Genomic DNA, 27,182 nt, shown 5'->3' on the forward strand with positions numbered 1-27,182 from the left:
ATTTTAACTGCATCATTAGCAGCGGATTCAAATTAATGCCAGAGTGGATGCTACTTCTATGTGAAAAGAGGCTCTTCTATGTAGGCTCTGATCCAGCCTAAAAGATGATGCAGGTTCTAATACAGGTTAAAAAAATTATGCAGGTTCTGATCCAGGCTAAAAAGTTGATGCAGGTTCTGTTTCAAGCTAAAAAGATGATGCAGAAAAGTGGGGACACTAAAACCCCGAGCGTGAGCACTCTCATTTCCTCTTTGTATACGTAAATACCTGAACAACTAAAAGTATGCAGTAAAAGTGTCTGCACTTTTAAAAACAAATGTCATTATAAATTTTTAGAGCACATTTCTCCGACATATATTAACGTATATTGTCGTATTGTGTTTTGCTTCGGTGTAATGTTGAACAGACAATATATATGTACATGGATTAAGTACGTATTTCGAATATTAAAAATTCCTGATTTCTTTTCATAATAAGCATATTATACGGAAGACTTTGAGGAATTTGTTTATATTTTTTTAGAACCTTGTTATTTCAGTATATAAAGTCAAAGAGGTATACGCATACTTACCACACAAAATAAAAGTAAAAACTATCATGGCGGTAATCTACTGGGCGTTGTTCTCAACACCTGTTGCTTACTCTTGGTTTATCGTTCTATGCTTTGAATCTGTATTTAACTTTAAATTTAAAACAATTTAGAAGCAGTGATCTTTCAATTTTAATCTGAATTATGATGTTACGAGGTAAGTGTATAAAAGAGCGTACAATGTAAATTTTTATCTTTCTACATTTCTATTCTTTGTTAAACACAATAAGAAAATTATCGTAAAAAGAAAGAAATAGAAAATTGAAAAGTGTTAAGTTTAATATTTTTCATTTTGTTATTCATTACAAATTTATTGATTTCATTATATACTTTCATTTTAAAAGTCTTTGAAATTACTCTTTAACCTGTAACAACTTTACTAATTTTCATTACATTTGTTTACAACCGAGTTCTGATTTACTAATTGGTGGTGTCTAGTCTGAATCGAATTAATTTTGAAAATTTGTACATCTAGACATAAGATCTGCAAAAGAGTACTTATAATAGTTAAAGCTTCTGTAGCTTCTATGATAAACTTCTATGATAATCTTTTACTATTCTTCTTTCTCCCTCTCTCTTTCTCACTTTCTCTCTCTTTTCTCTCCTTCCCGCTCCCACTCTTTCTTTGTACTACTATACAATTAAAAAGATTATAGAGTTACGATTTTGTATAAACACTGATTTTAATACATACATATGTATATTTTAATAAATTGGAATAATTTCAGGTTATGTATAAGTATCATATATATGTATAAATTCCTTATGTATTTTAAATATACATTAGTAATCATACAAATTTTAAACGTTATTAGAATTTTTTAAAAGTCATAAATTATATATATCTTTAGATGTTAATTTATTGTATATTTAGATTACAGCAATGGGTAAAGGTGACGAAAGGGGTGATATTACTATACGTGCAGGTGTGTCTACTTTTATTCCAAAGACATCAAGTGAGGCCAGTAAAATGTTAGAAGCTGCTTTGTTACAAATGGACGATATTATTTCTGGTAAGTTGTCGTTTTTATTTAATATTAACATTTATAGAACTATAAAAGGATCTGTACATTGAAAGATCAATGTTATTACGTATATGGCTTGTAAAATTTGTAAGACTTACGATTAATATAATTATAATTTTTTAAATATTATTAACTCGTAAACATCTATAAAAAAATGATAAGTTTGTAGTAAATAATGATAGGCTTCAAAGCCTATATAATACCTGTTTCAAAAAAATGTTTAATGTGTGCCTTAAATATTAACAGTATTTGATCAAGTGAAAGAAGTATTTATGCAATACCAGAAGCATATACATTCTGTACTAATAACTCCAAAACGTTTTAAAACATTTGAATCCTTTTAAATTATGGTGTTGGATAGAAAATTTGTTCCACTTGTATCTCGTGATAATGGTATTACTTTTAAATAATTGTAATTAACCTAATGTTATTAAAATTATTATTATTATTATTATATTATTCCACTGTACACTGCGAAAAAATCAAAACAAATACTATTTTATTAGTAGTTCATTCAAATAGAACACATTTATACAGCTTGATATCTTTGCAGATTTAGTATGAAGAAAAACTTTAGTTATTATTAGTTTTAACTGGCATATTAACTATATATGACACACTTTGTAAATAATATTGTGTTTTATTAACTTGGTCGATGCAGTAGCAAGTTGATCCTCCAAAGGAATGCGTTGAACAGAAGTACCACCTTAAGAACTAAATACTTAGAAGGAATATATATAATGAATTGAAATTCTTTTTGGAATGTATAATATTTTTTCTTAAATTCAGATAAATTATGAAATTCTGTGTAAAAAAGTATTATACAAAGTGGAAGATAACAAGTTTCTCACACGTAAACATTTTTCTTCACTTAAGCTTTCGTATTATGTACTATCTGCAATCGCTGGAACAATTTACACCAATCAGTAATTTAAATTACTACTTCGAAGCTGCGAGTACCATAATTAGTGGGTAAAAATTTATTATGAGTGGCAACATAACATTAAGAGATCGCCATAACTTTACATGATACTAAGATCAGGCCGTGAATCCGTGAAGCCATACCTTCACATTGCACTCTTTTGGATCGGTTACTGATAAATCTTTTACTGTGATACAGTAGTATCTCTGTAACAATCGTATTGTCGGGTCTGCCAAGCAGACATATCAGAGTACAGACCATACACTTCCCCCTCCACCACCAGGGTCCACTTTTGCGACTCTTTCCACGAAAGAGAGGAAAAGAAGAATCGAGTCACATTTAGTGGTAGAGGGGGAAGCATTGTGAGGAGCACACAAGCCTGCCGCGGAGCGACAGTTCTAACGAAAGCAGTGTCACCAGATTAAGACTTGTCTCCCATTCTACCCTTCCCTTTCTACGACGTTAGTCCCCCATTTCCGTCGTCAAGCATCTCCACGCTTTTGCTACGAATCGCTCACATGACGTATGCGCGCACCCAATTCGCGTCTCGTCTGCGTCTGCGTTGTGACTAGCCCTGGTAATAGCAGAGAAAGGGTAACTGTAGTCCCCTCAGTTCTTTGTGGTGTGGCGAACGTAGATAAGGATAGCAATTGAAAAAGAAAGCGGTGGACTGAGGTTCGACGCTTCGACACTCTGGGCTTATACAGTGATTTCTCTATATACGTCGTCAAGACCTGGATGATAAATAGCGCGGAATTATCCCCACTACCGCGGGGTATACTTCGTGAGGGACCGCGAAGCTCGAGAGGCTTCGGACGCCGAGGAGTGTAAACATAACACAGCTCGGGTATGTCTCCTGGACGATACACGACGCTGGCAAGATCCGCGTTGATGACATATATCGAGAATTCACTGTATTTCCTTTCTGTTCGCCGTCCTCTTTCAAGCCTGAAACTTTAATCGCTTATTACACAAGTAATTATGATCGTCACTGTATCGTGTTTGATGTCATTTTAATTAGAAAAACGAGACGACTACGATGGTAAAAGTTTCATAAAAAAAAATAAAAAATTAAGAAAGTTGCAATCTTTTGCTTCGCTTTCATTAATTGAGTCTCACTGATACTCGAACCTTTGCTGCCTCGGTCGCTTAACAAGTTTACTGCTAGACTGGTTTCTAGAGGGATTCACCTAGTGGTGGGGATAATATTTTGACAGTTACGGTAATAATACTGTATACTGATGTGGAGACACTGCTTTCTTACCTCTCCCTCATTATTCGTGTCTTTATTATACAAAATAATATAGACTTGCATGTTTGATGCTGATATAAATTTTTTTTTATACAGGTGCTTGTATAGAAAGTAATAACGATGGAAATGCAGAATGGAAAGATTCAGTAAAAGAAGCTGCAAGAAATCTCGTGACTGCAATTAAAAGTTGCCCAAGTCTTCCTTCCACACCTGATGCAACAACTGTTGAAATTTTATTGAAGTGGATGCAACCGGTAATATATTTATATGTTGTAGAAATAGCTAGAATTCGCTCAACGAAATACGTCCCTGAACAGTTTTGGGATAAATGCCGCACGGTCAATCACAGTCCTCTTACCAAAAAGCCATCCTCGCTTTCCCCACTCCATGGCCAGATCCTCCAGGACAAAGTCCCAATTCTTTTAGGCAATGCAATCTCGGAATGTCCTGCCCTGCTCTTGCATGCCCTGACATGTTTCACTCATCACTTTCTCTCTCTCTCTCTCTCTCTCTCTCTCTCTCTCTCTCTCTCTCTCTCTCCCTTTCTTCCTCTCTTTCTCAACATCGTCTGCCCTCCTTTTAGAATGTTTCTCAAGGGAGGTAGGGTAAGGGACCCACTTACTGTGGGGATGCCAATTACTGCGCCTACATTAATTATACTTATTCTTAAAGCATATAGTTTTAAATGCACCTGCTCATTTCTGCTACAAAAGCGTGAAATTCGCAGTCTAGTGGTCACATTAACTGATTGTTGTGATTTGTGCTTCAATACAAGTGATATTGCGATTGTTATTAGTACATAGCTATGTGTTGGCAAATGTGAACAGTGATCGTGAGTGTGGAAAAATTTCATAGCATCTGTGTGAAATAAACATATCAAAGAATAATGGCTTTCTAACTTAAACAACGACAAGACCCAGACTGCTGACATAAAACGCGGATTCACCATATGTGGTTTTAAAAGGTTGGGAAACTATGGTGTTATGCAGTGATGTGATTAAATATTCTGATACAGTTATAATCCTTTAAATAAATTGAAACAACCGTATGCGTATTGAAACGTACTCATAACATTTTAGATCTCTTTTGATCATTGTTTAAATATATTTACATATAGGTAAATACCAATGCAACATTAAACTATATCATCTCATTCAGGAACATCCGTAGAATAATATTATATAAAAAAGAATTGCATAAATACGGCTGTTAATGTACAAAACGTTTTTAAAATTCGAAATTTGCGTGTTTCTTCAATACTGACTTTTGTAAAAACTACGCGTGAGAAATATGGAAAATATAGAGATGCGTATATAATATAGATAGAATATAATATAGTATAGAAAAGCTATTAATTAGACTGCGAATGAAACTGAAATTTATTTTAATTAAATTATAAGCTATGTAAACATTTATTTGCATGATCTTCCGTTTACACATAACCTACGGTTACTCGAAATAATGTTCGGACATTCTTAAAAAGATGATAACGTTTTCAATATTGGACTACACAACCATGGATTTTTTTGTGAAGTTAGAACAATTAATTTATTACATGATATGAAGAAGAAATTTTGAAAAAATTGTATTTTTTTATATGTGATGAAGAGTTTGCACTGGTAAAGTTTCAAAAAGCTTGTAGTGGTAAGATTTAGAAAAGATGAACGATCGATCTATTTATAAGTATAGATCTAACTTTTTCAAGGAACGTAATATGTACCTATAACGGATAACATATTTTTAAACAAATACAACTCTTTAGGAAAGTATTGCTTTGTTTACAGATCATTATAATAGGTATATCTGAACTAACATAAATTGACCACAGTTATATCGATTGTGTAATTTAGTAAAATATTTGAAGTAGATATAGCATAAAATGAAATAAAAAAATTTTCGTTTATACTTTGGGCTATATGTGTATTTGTTCTGTATGTTTCGTTGAATATCGTTTTTAGAATATCAAGTAATTGTAAAGGAATTGATGTGGTACGATTTGGGTGATCGTTTTAATAGAGACATCTAACTTCAATGGTTCTATGTATACACGTAGGACTAAACCGTATGTATCACGTGACTACTCGTATCTTGAGAAATTTCAAGACGATAATTTTAGTTTCTTACTGAACCGCGTTGTGATAGTTTTGTGGGATTTGTTTCTTGACTAATATCTATTTCTTGTTTTTATTATGAAAAAATTATTCTTACTTAAATAATTCAAAACAAAGTAAATAAATATGGATTATATATGATGTATGTGGATGAGAAATATTCATCAACAATTTCGAAGACATAAGGTCAATCATGGAAGAAGAAGAGAATGGATATGCAAGAGGTTCTGTTAGAAATGTTTCTATTTTTCGAAAAATCAATGAAGTAAAATTGAATCATTTTTTATCAATTATTAAACGAAGTATGGTTATATGTAACTGTTTTGCAGGAAAGTTTAAGTAAAAATATGATGAAGTATTAGAGTTTCCGCGTGATTGTTCGCGGAATTAATCAACGCGGATCGATAAGTTTTGGAGACTTAAGCCGTTCAGTTTTTCATTTGTTAATTCGTTCGTTCATAGAGTATTTATCGTCATGGAATCACGTATATCTGAATGTGATTTTCAAATTTTTAAAGTTTTATTTAAGATTTTTAAACGAATTCATTATATTGAACAAAATTATTTTCTCTTAGGGAAAGTAAGCAGACGTTCAAAATGTTCTATAACACATCTATTATACAATATATATCCCTGTAGCTTTGTATTTTCAGTAGAACGTTTTTCGATATGTCTAAATTTTCCTTGGGATTTTGAGCAAATATTGAAAGAATTTTTTTAATAATTTTGTACATTAACTATATTGAAATAACCTTTCCTCATTGCTAAGTTTTGTAACAAAATATTCTGCGTATGTGCATCAGAATTGACTTGTTAATGAGTATATAGTTCTTACTACTTTTCAATAGAAATATTCACATTTTCAATATATAATATAAATCCTGTGTTACACATTACATTTGCTCACATTTCCAAAAATTTAGTTCACGAAATTCATTTATGTTCAGAATGTTCAGATACATCAGAAACTATGTCGGGAACAAAACAGTGGGATGCTAGATGTATACCCCTAGAAAACTATGATTTTTCCGGTACATCAAATTGTGATCAAGAAGAGGATGATTTTGCAAATGTAGATTGTTTTGAACATCATATACATAAATCTGACAGCTGTCTCTGCCAGGTAGTACTTCTGAAAATTTAAAGGATAAAAATTATAGAAGTATTTTGAAATTTAATGAATAATTAGAAATGTCATAGAAATGATACATAAGAGAATTGTATTTTGCTTCTCAGAATTGTCCATTAGGCTACACTAAAATGATTGGCCTCAGAGGAAGTGTGCCAAATCTTTGTTCAACCACAAGTGTGACTCAGATGGAGAGTTATCCACCATTTTGTTCTGCAATTTATAATATGAGGTCTTTTTTTTTATTGTTCGTTCTGTTTTTATTACTTTTACATTCAAGTTCATTGACATTGATATGACATTGATCTGATATCTGATATAATCAAAACAGCTTGTGTTCAGAAAAGCATAGTTGTCAAGAAAATACTAAAGAACATAAAGGGAAGCAAAGCAGTCAGCCTTTTGAATCAGGAACTAAAAGACGTCTCAGAAACAGAATAGATTGTGAGCAAAGACTTAGGTCACAAACAGATCTTTTCTTGAGAAGAAAAGAATCTTCTAGCTGTTGTCCGTTACAATATTTTCAAATCTCTCGAAAATGGGAAGAATATCTAGCAAAAACCGAGGTACATCTATATTTCTAACATAGATAGTGGTTTGTTTGATTGTACATATAACCGATTACTTTAACATTTTGTGTACAGATTATCTTAACATAATAATACAACTTAAATAATGTAGTATATAAAATATGAAGTTCAGGATGTGTGTATAATATTTTTATCATACAATAATAATAACTTTATATTATGTAATGTGGATTATATTTTTTAGCCTATGCACTATTCAAGAAAAATATTTTTTATGGTCAATATGCCCCATAACCCATTATACGTAATTATGCAATATTTATATAATACTTATTTTAATATTATAGGAACGTTTAAGGAAATTAGAAGATGAACGGGGAGCCTTACGAATGGAAGTATCAGTTTTATCAGAGCAAGTGGAAGCACAGTCTAATAAAATTCAAGAGTTGGAAAGCATGCTCAGGGAAAAGAAAGATTCTCTTCGAAGAATGGAAGAAGCATTACAGAAAGTAACTATATTTGCTTATATTTACTATTGTGTTGTTGTATCCCATTGAGATTTTATGAGCTGCAATTATTTTTTATTGATCGATTTTGTTGCTATGCTGGTCATAACTCTTATGTTTCTTATTGTTAGTTGCACTTGCGTTTTGCCAACATATAAATGAAAAGAATAAATTAAGTTATGCAGTGTATACAGTCAGAAGCCTAACTAAACCAGCAATGTCAGATTGCATAGTAATTGTTATTTCCTGTCATGAACAGTAGAAAATTGTTACGTATGGAGAAGTTTCTCCCCGTTAATTTCGATTAGAATTTTTCTAATCTCTCTACTGAGAACGAAAAACGTCCCAGCCGACCCGTTTGTTTATAGAAGGAATGACTATGCTCCGGCAATGCAGCCGGCACGAAGCATGATTCAGTAACAATACCGTACGATTTCCTAATATGGAAATCTTGAGAACATTCCCTTCAGGAATCTGTCAAAATTGTTTCCGACAAGGAACATCCCGGTTAACCCTTCGTTTAACCCTATAAACAGAGATACAGCTGCGAACCTTTAACTCATTGGACACGACAAATACGACTACGCGACCATAGATTAAAAACAGACACCCCCTCTCATTTTTAGGGTATATAAACCCTAAGAAAAAACCGTAAACCGTAAGAGTCAGTTCTAGTGAGATCCGGCTAAAGTTCTAACTAATCTAGTAATTCAATGTTCTCACACAATACAATCTTACCGCGCGGATTGTATCAATTAAATTATACTACTTACGAGGCATACTAACAATCCTAGCGACTCCCTGATTTCGTATCAGGTTCGCCTGCGTACCTGGCTAACAAACTGAAACTATATTTCTGGGGTAATAACCATTTGCTGGCCTTTCGCGCTGCTCCCGGCCCTGGCTTGTAACAGGATAAACGAAAGTAAAACTTCAGTTCTCCACAACATTTTCAACGTTAAACCTTGTTCGTTTCCATGAATGTTAAAAATGCTTTAGTTAAGACATATTTTTTGCTTGATTTTAGTATTTGATAATGCTGGAGAACATAGAAAACTCATACATTCTTTTTGTTAATAACGTGCAATCGATAGGGTTCATAAAATACTTTTAAGTGGGTTTAATTTTTGAATATTGACTACACATGGATTCGATGTACTTCAAGCAAAGAAAGGTAGGATGCTATACTTTGAAATATTTTCTACTGTGATGTAATATAATGAGATACATACATACATAATATACATATTACAAACAATTATCGATAAAAAAAGAAGTAGGCTAAAATTTATCATTCTTAGCAAAATGTTATTTTTAAACTCAATTAGTTTACTACGTGAAGTGAAAGAAATTTTGTCAAAAATTGCAACTGTTCGGAATTGTAGAGAAAATCCTAAAAGTTGCATTTTATAACTTTTTTATGTGCGCCTATATTGAAAATTTTAAAAATACGTTTCGAATATTTGTGTCACTTATATGCACTCTGAAAGTTTCATCGACGTCGTTTGTTGCGGAAAAGAAACAACAGGCATTGAAAGATGTTAGAATATTGCAGTTAGTGGGCGAAAATCGTGAAAAACTGCAATTTTTACCATTGCTACGTCCCAGGAAGAACAGACGATAAGTTTAGATAATTTGGACGCCGTTTTGAACTTACCTGCATTCACCAGCTTGGTTGGTTGGTGATTAATAATTGTATATACCATTGTATAGCCTCGATAGAGCTTTTTAGCGTTTTTAAATTTCACGCAATACCTAATTTTTCGAAAATGGCCCGGTTTTGTGGAGACTCATGTTTTTCAAAAACTGAGGGTGATGGGGCAATTTGACTTTTAGATTCGTGTTTCGGACGAGAAGCTCTACGAGGATCATCAGGGGGATATTACAGATCAAAATTCGTGTTGGACAGTGTTATCGATTTCCCAGTGGCATTCAACGGCTTTGGATCAGTGGACATTTGTAACGGAAGGTACGTGCAAAACTGGAATACACGGTGAAAATTTTTGTTGAAATGTATTCTACTTTGCAAAGAATTCTATTATACTTACCACGTGGATAAGAAGTGAGAAAGATGAAGGCACTATATGCCATAATGAAATCATTCTTGAAAGAGCGATTTTGTTGAAATTCCATGGACAGTTAAATGTTGTCACTACAGGATTGGTAAGAAATCGTAGCACGACAAATAATAAAATAGAGAGCATTCTGCATATAAAACTAATTAAAAATTTTGCAATTACATTGTTTGTTTGCGACACCGGTTTCGAAGGAATCAAATCTAAAAGTTCATGAGTCTGTGACGAGCTAGGGCCGTGAGCAGCGCGAGAGGCCGGTGATGGGTTATTACCCCAGGAATATGGTTGAAATTTGTTAGTTAGGTACGCGGACGAACCTGATGCGAAATCAGGGAGCCGCTAAGATTATAGACGTCGAGGACGAACCCGGTGCGAAACCGGGAAGCTGCTAGAAGGGTGAAACTTCGTGAACGAACCCACTGCGAAATTGGGGAGCCGCTAGGTTGGAGAAATCTCTGTTGGACTATGGTATGTCACGGACGAATGTCAATGCGTTTGCACGTCACTGCACAGTTACTGACCAAAGGGGATGAAAATGAACGGGTTTATATACCCTAAAAATGAGAGGGGGTGTCTGTTTTAAACTAGGGACGTATACTCGTATTTGCCGTTCCCAGTGAATTGAAGGTTTGCAGCTGGATCTTTGTTTAAAGGGCTAAACGAAGGGTTAGCCAGGATGTTTTCTATCAGAGACTATCTTGACAAATTCCAGAAGGGAATGTTTTCAAGTTTTCCATATTATGAAATCCTACGGTACTGTTACCGAATCATGCTTCGTGTCGACTGCGTCCAGCTGGAGCATAGTCATCCCTTCTAAACAAAGAGGTCGGTTGGGACGTTTTTCGTTCTCAAGAAAGGAGATTAGAAAAATTCTAGTCGAAATAAACGCGGAGAAATCTTCTCCATATGTAACACCTAATCCCACTCGAGCCAAACAAGCCGAACATGTCAAACAAGACAAAATAAGATCGTCTTGGTTTGGTTCAAATTAAATTCAATGCCATATACATTATCACGCCAGTATGAGTTAGTTGATACCATTCAAATTCTGCTATGAACATTTTCCATGACACAAACAGCAAAGGAGATATTTATATGGCCTACTTTAGCTGGGACACACTGTATATTCGAACGAGAGACCAATAATTGAAATCACTGCAATGTTTCTAAATGCAAGTAAGAACCAGAATAAGAGTGTATGTAAAGTGAGATGCGGCGGGTATAGTTCCCAAAACCGGTAAAATGCGATTGAATTGAAATTTGGTAAATAGATTCTTTTTGCGTTAAAAACATGTTTCTCAAAAGGATTTTTGGCGACTCGAACAAAATTTTATCATAACAATATAATTTCCTACCTTACCCACAATACGCGTTATAAACGCGCAATCATTTTAAATCAAATAACTAGTATGCTTGGGCATTCAGCGGATCCTTGGGACCCGCAGAATGCGGAATTAGATATAAAACTTTCGTGTTGATCCTGAAGCTGTTACTGCTGTAAAGTAAGTTTCTTTGTCGCCGAAGTTGCTGCTGCAATATTTTGGGGTTAGATCTGGGTTAGGTCTGGGTGTGGTTTGTGGAGGCCCGGGTCACGGCGCATAGTGCGGACAAATGGCCTATTTTCGGGCACTACTCTAAATTTGGATATTAATGTGTATATAGAGGTAATTCTTCACAGAAAATGAAACTTACCAATATAATTAATAAATTTAACAAGAAATTAACAATTTTTATAAAAAAATTTATTTTTAAAAACTAACAAATTTAAAACGAAATTAATAATAAATGAATTTTTATTTTTTACTTTTTAAAGGAAATGCTTTCACGAAGTGCTCTGGAAACGCAAAAATTGGAGTTACTAAGCTCTATATCAGAAATGAAGCTCAGACAAGCCAGTTTAGAACATGAGAATCTTGTACTTCACAGTACAAGCCCTGTCTTAAATGTAAGTTCATTTAGATATATCGAAATATATCAAGCACTTTCTTTTTTTTTTTTTACAAAGGTTTCAATATACTAGATTTTATATACGTATGCTACTACAGTAAATGTCACATTTTTTCAAACAATTCATTATACATTTAAATCGATTTCGCATTAAAGATCTGATAGTCGAAACAACAAGTGAACGAAATGGACACAAAATCTCAAGTACAATCTCTACTCGATAAATGAAAATCAAGTGTGACGTTTAGAACGATGTTATACGTCGCAATCGAGTTCGAATTCTCAAGACGTAGATCCTTAAAACTTTATTTACAACTTCCCTTACCTCGAGGTTTAGTTTGACCTGTCAGAATCGTTTGTCGCTTATTTGCCGTTTGTTTCCATCCATTCTGCTTGTTTAATCATAATCAGTGACATCTTCTAGTTTTACGCGTGAAACAGGTTTTCGTAGTGTCGTGATAGTCGTCAACGGGAACACAGATCTTAATCGATTTCAAACAGTAATATCCTCTCAACTGTTAAAGTGCCACGAAACGAACTTTACAAACATTTAGTCTGCTAATGCCAGAGGCGTTTGTTTTAATTTATGTTGGTAAGTGCTGAATGTTACGTTAGGGTATGTTAAAGATTGGTTAAGGCTCGTTCACTTTGAAGGTTCTGGGGTAAGTGCTGCGCTGTCCAACACAGTCCTCTCTCCAAAAGGCATCCTCGCCTTCCCCACTCTGTGGCCAGATCCTCTTAGAACAAAGTTTCAATTCTTCAGAGCAATGCAACTTTGAGTTGCATGCCCCCTCATAAACATAACCTTGCCGGGCGATAGCTGGATGGCCCAAAGAGCCCAGCCGCCGTCGCCCGACGACAGTTCTGTTTAGTCTCATGCATCCCTATCCAAGACGTCACGTAGTCCAAGACCCTATCAAAAATCCTTCCAATCCTGAGGGTCGCCCTGGCATCATCCCTTGACTTGGCTTAAAACACGTTGACGCTAACGGGTATATATTCCTAAACAGGAGATTGAGATCTATAAGTGTGCGAAGTCTCCACTGACCATGAGTAACGTTTGCCACAGAATGAACTATAATGAATTTAGAGGGAATATTTATTGCAGGGAGAGAAATTCGGAAGGCACACCAGCCAATATAGTAGTCTCCCTAGGCCCATGAGTTCTTCAAAGAAAGGCGTAGTGTTCGGTAAGGTTCCCAGTTTAGCTTCTGGAACACAAACAACGGTACCATTGGCCATTAGAGGAGCCTCCGCGAGATGCCTGTCTGCGCCTACTCTAGGTTGCAATTGATTTTTCTCTAGGCATGCATTATTAAACGTTTTACAAAAATGCAATTTTTATTCGTTTTATTCGTTAATAATTAAACATCGACTTTACGCTAGTGATTCATCAACCGATCAAAGAGCCTAGCCAGATAAGGGGTCAAAATCACGCCACAGCTGATTTAAACTGAAAATAGCTGATGCGATACCTTACCAAGCGAAACAATTTCCAATATGCTTCAATCATATACCTTGTTTTGCCATGGTAGTCACACCATTCCATAGGGCTCCCAAAGAAACGACTCTGTGACAAATTTCAAGTCGGTACCCCTACCACAAGGGTAGCTATAGCGTGAGCACGGTTTAATGAATTATCCTCTATTTCTTCTGTTCATTTTAAAAAAAAAATTACGAAAAAATTGATGAACATTCTACCCAATAGCACATATGACAGTGAATTATTTTGGAATTTTTGTTTACAAAATAGATTTTTTAAAAAATCCGAAAACAAAATTGCCAATGTGTTGTAATTCATCTTCAGAAATTTTATAATACTTATATGCTATATAATAATTGACCTGAAATGAAACAGTTAAGTTTTATATGTTTCTCTAATCTTTAGGTAAGGATAAAAAACTGCTTTCCTCTCCGCGTCTCTTTCTTTCCCATGCGCTGTCCTTCCTTGCGTCCGAATCTTTAATCGTTCATTACAAAAGTAAATATTATCGGAATCACGTCATATTTGGTTTCATTTCCATTAAAAAAATGCCACGAATATGTTGGTGAAAGTCTCATAAAAAAAAGTAATGAAAAATAAAGAAGTTCTCGAGCTTCGCTGTCTCTTTCTACGTTCGGCACTGCATCAAAGAATAATGGTTTTCTAACTTAAACGACGACAAGTCCCAGGCTGCTGACGTAAAACGCGAATTCACTGTATTATCATTATTCATCTAAGACATCATAGTTTGATTAAAAAACGGTAATGGTATTCGTTTAACAATATTTCGAAAATAACGAAACACGAATATGTTCAAAAGTGACACGAAATCTTTAAAATTTGAAGACTTTAAATGAAATGCGTCACAGATTCCCGTTACACAATTACTTTCAAATTCAGCGCACATAATTTTCTCAATAAGCCTCACAATTTAGGATGGTAAGATCAAAACAAATCGAAAGTTGAAAAATAAGGAACACCCTACGTCCACAAATTTTGGAGACTTTTTCGACGTGGATCGAGCTATCGTATACGCAGTTGTCAGTTCAAAGGCGACTTTGACAACCTTATCTGGCCAAGCTTTTTGTTTTATAAGTTTGCTTCATTATTACTGCATGGAAATTTTGTATGTATTCCTGGCGTAGATGGATATCTATATTTCACTTGATGTTGGATTATAGAACGTGATATGTATACAACGTCAAATAATGTAATCATTTGGGTGGTTAAACTTTTTCTCAGGAAACCAGAAATTTTTAACTTTTTTATGTAATCCTGTAGATTTTGGCGAGAAAATGCCGAAAATCCAAGTTTCAATCCTAGGAGATTACTAAGCGGCCCCGCTCGTCACTACATACATATCAACATGGCGGCGCCCTTGCCTGTCAAAAACACTGAAAATCGCACATCTTTACACACGCATAACTTTCGATCTCCTAGGATTGAAACTTGGATTTTCAGAATTTTCTCGCAAAATTCTACAAGATTACATAAAAAAAAATTAAAAAATCCTGGTTTCCTGAGGTAAAGTTATGCCCACTCGAATTTATGAGATTATCAAACATTAGCAAACGATATCGAGCTGCCATTAACGTTATTTCCCTTTAATACTAAACTCTGCAATTACAAGAACCAGCTATTGTAAGAAAACTACTTATTTCTACCGTACCATTTTTTAATTGGTATTTTTTGTATATGTACTTTAGCCGAAGAAGACAAAAATGTTATTATAGAAAGTTCGAATTCTCGGCTGCAAGCGATTACACAGATACCTCTGACAGAACTATCAATGGAAGAAATTGGAGGGTGGCTGACAAATTTAGGATTAGAATGCTATGCGGGTGAATTAAGACGGTGGGGTGCCACTGGAGCAAAATTACTTGAATGTTCTTCGCAACAACTTGAAAAGGAATTAGAAATTAAGAATGTTCTTCACAAGAAGAAATTATTGTATGCGATAGAGTCAGAAAAGTCTGATGGAGCTGATTTTTTTGGGTCTGATAAGGTAACCATTATTGAGTAACAATTACTTATTTGATTTATTATTTAGTTCTTTTTCGTCTATGATTTAATTTCTTTTTATTAAAGCAATTATATCAACTGTCATAAAGCATATAAATTGTAAATATTCATTTAATTATAGATGGATAATGCCGCAGTTCTACGATGGCTTGACGATATAGGTTTACCACAACATAAAGAGGCATTTCAAAATGGTAAAATTGACGGTAGAATGTTACACCGATTGACAACTGAAGATTTATTAAATCTTGGAGTGAATGCGCAATTACATGCTGCAAGCTTAAGACGAGGCATTCAGGTATTTCTTATATGACGTATATTTTTAAAAACTGCCACTTTGTGTAGGAAATTTTTATTCCTACCTAATCTTTTTTTCATTTAGCACTGTATATGTCTTGACCTCGGCTATCATAGTGATAATAAAAATATATCATTCTATCTAAAAAAACTTCGATAACCTTGAAATTTCAAAAAATATAACCTTGAACATATTTTTTTGCCTACCATAATATCTGCCCCTCTTAATTCACTAATGTTTTCCTCTGAAACTTTTTTCTATTATAAAAGACAAGCGAGATATTTTAGAAGCTCAAGTTAGGTGAGACACCCTGTATAATAACATATTAGTAATTTTTGTCTTTTCAAGGTCTTGCGGGAATTATATTTTGAGTTCGATAATCTTGAAAGAAGGTCTACAAATGGTAATGGAGCCGATGGTGGTAATGTGCATCTTTGGACTAATCATCGAGTGATGGAGTGGCTTAGAGTAGTAGATCTGGCAGAATATGCTCCTAATATGAGAGGATCTGGGGTGCATGGAGGTCTGATGGTGTACGAGGGAAGATTTACTTCTGAATTATTGGCTGCATTACTTAGTATATCTCCTGGGAAAACACTTCTTCGCAGACATTTAACTACACACTTTAATCAAATTCTTGGCAGAGAAGTCGTACAAAGAAAGAGAGAAATTGAAAATACATTAGGGTTTGTACCGCTAACGCTGACTGCTCGTTTGAAGGTATGTAAAGTTTTATTTGAATTTCAACACAACACTACAGGGATCACAATACATTTTGTTAATATATAATTTAGATACCAAAAAGGTCTCAGTTCACACTAAAACGTAAAAAAAGCAAGAACGAAGTGGACTATGGTAACTTGGTATGTCCGTTGGAAGCATCGCCACCAGGTACTCCATCGACACCTGTTTCGACTCCAAGCAGCCCAAACTTGAATTCACCCGTATTCTAATAAAAATTATAGTCTTTTAAGTTTCATTCTAATACTTCAGATCAGTTCTCGTCATTGTATATTCTTCTTTAATGAAGTAATTTATTAAATATCCTCTTCTGCATAATTTTCCATGTTCTTAAAACTTCTGTTGAAATTATAGTTAAAAAAAAAAATGAAATCAATCGTCAAGTTTTTAATCATAATAAAATACAAGTGTTATTTTTATTTATGTATTTTGTTACTATTATCAGATTATCAGTTTAAGGGATTACATTTGGAATTCATTTTTAAGAACATAGACAGCTTTCTTATTGGTTTGAGCTTAAGCGGTAACTTCTGTAAACACTTCTATTTCTCATAAATCATTAATGTTTATACATTTGTAATAATTCTTAATGCAAAATAATGATACAATAAACGAACTTATCATAGATTATTGTTCAGGTATTTATTTCATAAGACGTGAAAGCAAAAGCAAACGTTACGTCTTTGAAAAGACGTGAAAGCAAAAGCAAACCGTCCTCATAACTGCCGATGGACGCACAGTGGTCTGGGAACCCGTTTTTTGTGACCAGAACTGTTATAGCGTTATTTCAAGGTTTAATGTTATATTATTATAGGTCGTTGAATTCGTCTCGATACCAGTTACAATATTATGAATTAAAAAATATATCTTAATATTTAAAGAATTGAGGTGACCTTCATTTTTTACAACAAAATTTTTCTTTAATTTTTTACTGCAAGCATTTTGACTGCAAGCTTTGCAATCAAATACCGCGCCTGATGCGGAAATAAGTGGATCGGAATTTGTAGGCAAATTTTGGTAGTAAATATGTGCTATAAGTAACTGTGTCAAAAATTTGCACAAAGAATAAATGACAAAGGAAACAGCTAAACAAGAACTAATAACCAAATATTATATTATAGGCACCACATATGCATGTATATTAAATTATTAATTATTTCATTAAATTATTTGAATTTTATGTGTAAGGTAATAAAATAATCACTTCGAGATGAAATGTTAAAACTACCACGATTTTTACTTTTTTCTAAGTGTAATACTGTTCGAAATCGTTGCAGGCTGCAGTTCTTATGTGGATTACCGGGTAAAAAGTTGATGGTATCCACATAAGAACTGCCTCGGTGCGACCGTATCCCGGTGTTGACAATAGCTCAGCTGATCGAGCTCGACGCCGGGACCGGGTAAACGAACGTAGACGTAAACCTTCTGTTTACGTCTGGTGTCATACTTGTCGCGTGGGCCATCGTATATTAAATATTTAAACAATAAACTTCAAAATTTGATTTGGTAAGCATAATTTCAGCCTTCTCTGCCATGGAAGACTTGGTTTCCATTTAGTTTCTTAACCCACACACATACATCCACACAAACCAGAAATCATTTTTTATCTTTTCCTTTTCTCTCGTTTTTTCTTCTTCACTCTAGCTACCTATCCTACTACTTCATTACTAATATTTCCAAAAACTATATCTTCTAGCCTATATTTACATCTGTCTAATTCTTTGCACTCTTCTACCAGATATTTCAACGTGCTCCATTCCTCCTTACATAGTATACACAATCTCTCCTCCTTACTTAACCAATATTTACTCCATTCTTCTAAACTTTCACATCTTACTCTTGCCAGAAGTTTCTGACTATTTGCTACTCCTACTTTGTCTAAATATTCTGATCTTACATGTATTGTATATTTACATTCCTGTATTTTGTTATATAATTATCTATATTTTCCAATTATAATCACCATCTTCTAACTGTCTTAATCCTATTTGACTTTACCCGTTTCTTTGGTAGAACTCCTCTTTCTATAAAGGAGAATAAGTAGCTCACCTATTATCAATATATGTAGTTCTTTAAAAACATTAATATTTATTTAGTTTTATTATTTTGTTAAAATGTAAAGTACATACCAGCAACGTTTACTGCATACATTAAAACTTCTTCATCTTAACATAAATAGTGATATTATTCTTGTAATTCTCAATTAATAAAATTACCTTTCGGTTGCAGTTATTATGTATGTATAATAACACATGTAGGTATAATAAACATTCAGTAATTTTAGTAATTTAAACTGTTACAAAATCTTGATATGCAACGTAATAATGTTTTCACTAATAATTTGTAACACGTTTCAGGTACATATTTCTACGCTTTATTAATATATTAATACTCCTATAGGAGTAAACATAATTCCTTTTTTAGGTAAATTTAATTTTTTGTTCATGACTCTGAGTTGACATCATTTCTTCTTGTGTTATGTATGTATGTAGGTACTTTTGCACATTAAAGTGGTGGAATAAACGGTTTTATTTTCAGCAGTAAGATAAAATCAATTCCGCATTATTCTATAACGGAAGAAAATATAAAGTGGCCTAGAAAAGTGTTTAAAGTGTATACATATTCTCTCTGTTTCATTCAAATACCATCCCCTTACTAATTAATGTTTTATTTGGATAAAAGTTTTACTATGTAGATCTAATATACATATATAACTCATATTTATATTGTACCTAACCTATTGTTTTCGAAATTCTGTTAATTACTTAATATTTCATGTCATAATTTCTTGCGTTGCAAACTTTGCATATTTCTTGTATACTTTTTATCCACACATACTAATATAAATATAATATTTTTGGAATTAATTCGAATAAATTAAAAATTATTTCAATGCTTTCTTTCTGTATTTTTATATCAGCAGAAAATAAATTTCCTTTCTGCTGATAATTATATTAGACAATGTTATTATTTATTTTATGTATATATTGTTTATTAGAAAATAATGTTTCTATACCGTTCACTACATTTAAAAGATTCAGGATGCATCGCTGAAAACTTTTTGTACAATGTACGATTACAGTTTAGATTGATGTAAATTTTACTAAACATGACAGTACTACAAATTACAGATTCAAGTCATAATTAAATTATTTCTAGAACATAAAAATATGTCATTTGAGTGTACTAAAAAGTATGTATTCATTTATTTAATTATTATGTGCGTACAAATATATTTCCTCAAAAGAAGCATGTTATATATAAAATGTAATAATTATAATATATATAAAAATCGACCAGCAATACCGATTTGATAAATCGAAAATTACTATGAAGTCGAATATCGTAAGATCGATAATTTCGATTAATCGATGTTATTCTAGAAGAGAGTAAAGACCAGCGTGTAGTGATTCACAGAAGTGTATCTTGCATTTTTTTGTGAAAACATATTAAAATAATATTAAACTGGAAATGACTTGTTCTACATAATTTGAAGAAGAAGACAAAACAGAAACCTTCTCAGCTTCCTCTTCTTTGTAGAACAATGTCAAGCATACGGCGATAAATTCAACCAAATCGGCAGAAAACTACGTCACCAGTGACGGATTCCCCTGAAACTGGGACAAAGTGCAGTGTACTCTGGCATTGCGCTTTACCGGAATTTCTCTCACTCCATGTCCTAGTGGTTTCCCCTCTTCTCTCTCTCTCTTTTCTCTCTCTTTCTCTTTCTCTTTCTCTCTCTCTTTCTCTCTCTCTTCCCTTACTCTCGTAGAATTAGCCAATCGTCTGGTCATCCTCGAGCCTTCGATCGAAACTGACAGGTAAACATCAAAATTTTTCAGAAAATTAATAAAATTATTTAATTTACTTTTATTTATTTATATATGTTTATGTTTTATTATTTATTTACTATATCATTAACTGTTAATAGCAACAGTTAATTAATGTAAATCGCATGTTGTCACAAATAGTTTCAGTATTACACATGTATAAACATAAGTTTATAAACGAAAGTATTAATGTTTTAAGAAGAGAAAAGTTGCACAGTTAGAAATGATCTTATCTTTTAAAGCATATTTTTATTATGTTACAGATAATCAACAACGAATGGTGCAAAGTCAATTGCATAGTGTCTGGAGGGCTCGATACCATGTCAGATGGGGTTGACGGTGGTGGTGGGGAAAATGAGGTAGATTCCCATTCCTGTTTGCATGTCGACGCTGGAGAATCCTCAACCCCAAGAGACGAAGAGACTTTAGATCCTGATAGTGAGGCTGCTTTGAACACCAATTATGATAGCAGCGATGGTGCAGTTCCTGCTTTTAGGTCCGTCACCTCTATGTATTTAATTTTTTGTATTTAGAAAAATTTAATAAACGTTGAGATAATCAAAGTCTTAAATAGCGTATCAAAGGATCCATAACGTGTGGACAGGTGTGAAAGGTGTGAAAACTATGAAACTATAAATAAGACAGCATTATGCGCTCATCAGGACCAGTGTTTGGCCAATGCTGAAACAGGAGAGAGTGTAGAGAATATCGAAACTGTTGAAAATGATGGAGATGGAGAGGAATCTCATTCTGGAATTCGTTCTCATAGAAAAATGTTCGAATGTGATGTTTGCAACATGAAATTTTCCAATGGAGCCAACATGAGGCGTCACAAGGTATAAACCAGACATAGGCGTATTATGAATTAAAATACAATGGTACCTATTTAACTATTACATTCTATCGTCAGCAGTTCTCAGATTCCTGTTTAGCTTATTAAATAAGCTCTTTACTGATCTTGTTTGCATCAAATCTGATGCATTTGCACTAGTGAGTCTAGTAATTGCGGGAGTTAGAGAAAGAGAATAGATGGTATTTCCTGAAACTCTACCTTTCTAGATAGTGATTGTAATAAGGTTTTGAATTTATTACTGCTATGTAGGTGCTGTTGTATTAAGAGATTATTATTGAAATTAATTGTGAATCTATAATTTAAAATATTTACGGTTACAGATGAGACATACTGGTGTGAAACCATATGAATGTCGTGTGTGTCAAAAAAGATTTTTTCGTAAGGACCATTTGGCTGAACATTTTACAACTCACTCTAAGACTTTGCCATATCATTGTCCAATTTGTAATCGAGGTTTTCAAAGACAAATTGCAATGAGGGCCCATTTTCAAAATGAACATGTTGGCCAACATGATATGGTAAAATCTTGTCCTTTGTGTAACTATCGTGCAGCAACTATGAAATGTCTCAGGTTACATTTTTTTAACAGGTTAGTTCACTAATTTAAATTCAATACAATGACTACTATATTATTAATTTTATAAACTATTAATATAAATGAATTACAAGTAATATTAGTTAAATGATTGTAATAATTATTTCAGGCATGGAATAGATCTGGATAATCCAGGTCCAAATAGTTCAAGTTCTTTAATGAATAGTTGTGCTCCAGGCGAAGCTATGCCTTCGGCTCCTCTTTCAGATAGTGGAGATAGTACTGGAAATCGATCTGCAGACAATGCAACTCCACCAATGCATTTTTTAACACCTCATATAGAGATATCAATACCTTATCCTGAACAGGCTGCAAATCAACGGAATCCAAGTCCTGCTCCACTAAATGGAGATAGTCCAAATAGTCCTCAGAGTGCAGACAGTAACAGCAATGCTCCAAGTAGCAGTCATCATCAATTACCTATTAACAGTAGTGGTATTCACAGGTATAGAACATATTTTTATAATTAATTTTAGGCTTAGTATGTATAAAGAGGTTTTTGACTGTGCTATAATATAGTTGCAGTGATTATAATATAGTAACTAATAACTATATATTATCGCTATCTGAATTCATAAGAGAGATAAAATATATATATATATATATATATATATATATATATATATATACTTAATTGTTAAAACCAATATTTAGAAATGTATTAATGGTACACATCCAGATTACTTTTTTTGTAAATTTCAACATATGGAGGGAAGGAGCCTTTTATAATATGCGAACAAAATAATTTAATCCTGTTTCAAACATAGAAAACAGAAAGAAACTTCAATTGTTTGTATGTTTCAATTTCTATAGGAATTTGTATACAAAATGTCAGTACTAACACATTCTAATACAAATTAGGTCTGCAAATATGTCAGTCGTAATTGCTTCCTAACCATTCCTAATGTGGACAACTCGAACTGTTGTAATTTTTAACATACATATATGAGTCACTAATTTTGAAAGTAGCATAACTCAAATTTTTTATAACAGTTAGCAACTTTAACTCACTTTTCTTAAAAGGAACTATGCAGAAACTATAAAATCAAACTATGTATGCAGAAAGAACTATGTAAAAGCGAAAAATAATAGTTATAGAACTGATATAATATTGGTTCTCAAGAACCGGAACCGAAACTGATATCATTGTAACAGTCATAAAATGATTTCGGTTCTTCATAACTGTTTCAATCAGAATATTAATCAGAACTGATATACATATTACAGTTTGAAACAGTTGATATACATATATCAGTCCCTGCCTTTTACTCATTGAGGAGAGAAAAATTTTGAAAGGGACGCAATAATTTGCATTACCAATTACTTTTGTGCCCTTGACATTTATTTATTTTGAATTTAACTTTAACTTATATTGAAAATATAGGAACCTTGGGGGAAGTGAAGAGGCAATCACGCCTTCAATTTCACTTATTCCTATTAAGCAAGAACCAAACAGCAATGGGACGGAGGAGAATGGAGCAACATCTAGTAATCTTCCATTACCATCCTTGATAAAAGTTTCACCATTAAAGTCTCTTCTTCGAGATGATTTACGACGCAAGCTTTCATCTGGTTCCGGAAATAACAATAACAACAACAACAACAACAATGGTAAATTTCATTATTTTTCGGTACAGAATTTGATACAATACTTGTAAGAAATTTCTATCTACAACACAATACTATTGTGACTACAGTGTTCTCTCCCATAATGTGAAAATCGTCTCCACCCATAGTGTGAAAATTTTATCCTCACTATTAGGGGGTTCCCCCTTGGATGCTCAGTCGCGATACAATGCAACATGATCCGAGGCAGGATATCGGTGAGGCAATGCTAATGCAATGATAGAACTTTATTACTTTTAGTTATTTCGTTTCCATTGGTGAATTTTTTCTGATTACAATGAGTCCAACACGACAGAATTTCGATTATATTTACTTAATTAATAAGTGACGAAAGTTTCAAACGCAAAGAAGGACAGCGTGTGGAAAGAAAAAGACGCACAGAGTCGTAGCAGTCGGTATAGGTGTCAAAGGCCTCCTGCGACAACAGTAAAAATCAATTAGTAATGCATCATGTTTCTCCACTGCTCCTTACGTGATCAACGGAAACACAGCTCTTTAAAGATCTAGTGAATGATCTACACCACGTTCAGCGGGCAAAACTCGCTTCTACCATTCCGAAAGTGAGCATTGTAAACACCTGATTCGCTTCGTGTCCTTCGGATAGTGAGCAATGTAAACATAACACTTCAAAGACCCGGTGCCGTATTCGCTTCCACCATTCCCAAAGTGTGATCTCGTCTGAACAAGACGTTGTCAGTTTTATTCATTGTGAACTAATTTCTTCATTTTTAGTTCCACTTGTACGCAACTTTCATCAATATATTTGTGAGATTTCCCTGGTTAAAAAAAGACCAAACTGAAAAGAGTTGCAATCATATTTACCAATATCATAGCGAGTTATGATCACACTTTAAATAAGTAAGTATGGTTCAAATTATACTGTATTTGGACTCGTTTTAATCGGAAAAATCTCACAAATACGTTGGTAAAAGTTCTGTAAAAAAAGAATGAAAAATAAGATATTGTAGTCGATAAGCTGCTTTTTCAACTGTGCCGACTCTGCCTCAACCCTTTGTCCCTCTTTGTTGTTTACGTGCTGTCCTTCTCTATGGTCAGCACACTTCAAACAACGTAGTACCTCTATATATGAATCTTGAGACTCCAGAGTCCGAGGATGTCATACTATGGGAGAGAATACTGTAGTTATATGTACATATACTCAATTTATATGTATTTTCTATTAAGAATTCCAGATGTTCAAACAATATAATTTATGTTTTAAAATTATATTTGATACAAATGATCTAGAGAAATTTCATATATCATTTATTTTGTAATAGGTAATAGTAGTTCGAACCCAAATCCCCATTCAAGAGGAGAACCTCCTAGTTCGACGAGGCCCGATCAACGAACCAGTGGACTTCAATGCGCTCACTGTAGAATTACTTTCCCTGATCAAACGTTGTATTTCCTTCATAAGGGTTGTCATAGTGAAAGTAATCCTTGGAAGTGCAATATTTGTGGCGAACAGTGTTGTAATTTATATCAATTTAATTCGCATTTATTAAGCAAAAGTCATCAATAATTATAAAAAGAATGACATATTTTTTTCATAAGGATCTAGAACCTCGATTATTTAAAAATTCATTAACAAGTATAGAAAAATTTTAATATAGGGAATGATAAGAGGAAAATTATGAACAAGAAAAGTTTGGATAATCTAAGCGAAACAAATTTTTGTTTAACAATACAAACTGTATTGTTCTTTATTTTTATTTCTAATAATAGTAATATTTAATATTTATATTAAGAATGAAGAAGTCGAGGTTTCAGAAATGATTTTAGAATGTGAAAGAAGTCGTGCCTTTATGAAAATACCTTTGCCAACACTCACACTCGTCCGAACCATGCTACTTTATGGTAGTACGAACGATCCGTCCATGGGGCTTTACGAAATATATTCCAGAATTTATGTCGGTAGTTTTAAACCAATATAATATACACATATACATATATATATAGATATATATATTTAGATAGAAAAAAGTTACGAGAATATTAATAGGCCCCTTTTTTCTATCTAAATTATTTCTATGCACTGTCGTTTTGCTTGCTCTTTTAACAATCTTGTTTGTTAACCTATACAAATTTCATATATTGTTATGCGTTTCATTTATTCTTATTATATATTAAGAATAGTCTTGTTGAGTAAAAAATGTACAGCATCACTTTTGTGAAATAAGATGTGTTTCACTTATTGATTCGTATTACGATACAAAGAAATCGGGTCGCGTGTATTATGGAATAAAGATACAAGTGTACAAGTAGGAAACAGAGACGAAAGCTGAAATATTGCCAGCTCAAGAAATATTTTATATAGAGATATTTGTACAGAGATCGATCTATTAAAGTACGAAGATATGAAAATATGTATCTCAAAATATTATATTTCAAATGTGTTATTAGAAGACAATTACATAATTATTTAAACAACTTTCTCTTAATCTTTAATTTTAAGTTCGGCAAGATAAATTCATAGGAATTGAAAAATAAAATTCACATGTTAGTACAATCTTATTTAATAAAGTGGAATTACTAGTAGCTTCAGTACAAATTGAAATAAAGATAGTGTAAAAATGAAAAAAAATTCGCAAATATCTTTGAAACAAAAAATAATTTTAAATCATTATATTCTGGTACATATTTTTATGAGTGTATTTATATATGTGCATACAGAGTGTAAAGCTAATGTGTTACAGTCAAATGTCTATAACTAAATGAGATTTGACAGTTTTATTATCAACACAAGTGTTACAATATTTAAGGGGTGCATCCATTGATCAAATTAGTTTTTTCCTGTTGCTTTTGATGTTGTATGACAATTAGTATGTTGAATATAAAACCACTATGCTCTTTCTAAGATCCAAAATACTTTTACATATGTAACTGCTTGTTACACTATTTTAGGAAGAGCAGTATTTATTTAAGTAATATATCTTAGTGGGGAGTAGAACCGTTATATCTCTATATAGTGAGTAGAATGTTATTAATTCCGAATTAAGTTGTTACACACTATTTTTCGATCAATTAATCTAAATACTGATGTCCAAAGTGTTTTAAAATCTTGACTATAACGATACGTGTAAAAGAATGTGGAGTTGGTTGAAAAAATAAACATGGTTTACATTTGATTTTAATGATTTGTCTTAAGAAAAACTAATTTTATCAATATACAATATGCACTTAGACGTTAAAAATCTTGAACAATCAGATTTCCTGAATAATCATATAGTTTTAGAAGTGTATGACTCTAGCTCACTTAGTTTTACATTTTTCAGGGTACCCAATTTAAATATATAAACCTGCGTATTACATTTAAAATACATTTTCAAATGTAGTTTAAACAAAGGCATACTTAATTGTTAAGTAACGCTTTTATAGCGAAAATAATAAATATGTAATACGTGAGAATATTGGATTAAATTGGGCACTCATTACATATTCGAAAAAATTTATTGAACAAGATACGCACGAATACTATAATCTGTGGTCATAGTTATATTAAAATTCATTCCATACACTGTGTAACATTTAGTGCGATCATTGCTATTATATTATTAACATTAACGTTATTGTATTTTTTTCACTATGTAAGTTATTTATTTTTACTTTGCATTCCAATATATTAATTTTTTAAATATGTCAAAA

The 27,182-nt window shown here is 33.0% G+C and overlaps 2 protein-coding genes across 5 annotated transcripts; both read left to right on the forward strand.

Annotated features, from left to right (window-relative positions):
• Window positions 1-228: 228 nt before the first annotated feature.
• Window positions 229-17,257, forward strand: Liprin-beta (liprin-beta 1). Of its 4 annotated transcripts, none has more exons than XM_076788042.1 (11): window positions 229-430; window positions 539-746; window positions 1,464-1,602; window positions 3,885-4,042; window positions 7,906-8,067; window positions 11,953-12,084; window positions 13,195-13,369; window positions 15,276-15,574; window positions 15,713-15,889; window positions 16,238-16,609; window positions 16,684-17,257. In XM_076788042.1, exons 3-11 carry the CDS (start codon window positions 1,473-1,475, stop codon window positions 16,840-16,842), a joined length of 1,764 nt encoding a protein of 587 aa, XP_076644157.1. In that variant the 5' UTR covers window positions 229-430; window positions 539-746; window positions 1,464-1,472; the 3' UTR covers window positions 16,843-17,257. The 4 variants fall into 4 exon arrangements, with proteins under 4 accessions (XP_076644157.1, XP_076644155.1, XP_076644154.1 ...); XM_076788040.1 differs by lacking the exons at window positions 229-430; window positions 539-746; window positions 1,464-1,602; window positions 3,885-4,042 and adding exons at window positions 5,805-5,850; window positions 6,847-7,022; window positions 7,136-7,260; window positions 7,360-7,594; XM_076788039.1 differs by lacking the exons at window positions 229-430; window positions 539-746; window positions 1,464-1,602; window positions 3,885-4,042 and adding exons at window positions 5,897-6,123; window positions 6,847-7,022; window positions 7,136-7,260; window positions 7,360-7,594.
• Window positions 17,258-19,833: 2,576 nt separating this feature from the next.
• Window positions 19,834-27,182, forward strand: LOC143354183 (uncharacterized). Its single transcript, XM_076788048.1, has 7 exons — window positions 19,834-20,451; window positions 20,724-20,956; window positions 21,065-21,296; window positions 21,634-21,902; window positions 22,018-22,353; window positions 23,293-23,519; window positions 24,815-27,182. Exons 2-7 carry the CDS (start codon window positions 20,781-20,783, stop codon window positions 25,057-25,059), a joined length of 1,485 nt encoding a protein of 494 aa, XP_076644163.1. The 5' UTR covers window positions 19,834-20,451; window positions 20,724-20,780; the 3' UTR covers window positions 25,060-27,182.

The sequence above is a fragment of the Halictus rubicundus genome, chromosome 5 (genome assembly GCF_050948215.1).
Source record: "Halictus rubicundus isolate RS-2024b chromosome 5, iyHalRubi1_principal, whole genome shotgun sequence".
Lineage (NCBI taxonomy): Eukaryota > Metazoa > Arthropoda > Insecta > Hymenoptera > Halictidae > Halictus > Halictus rubicundus.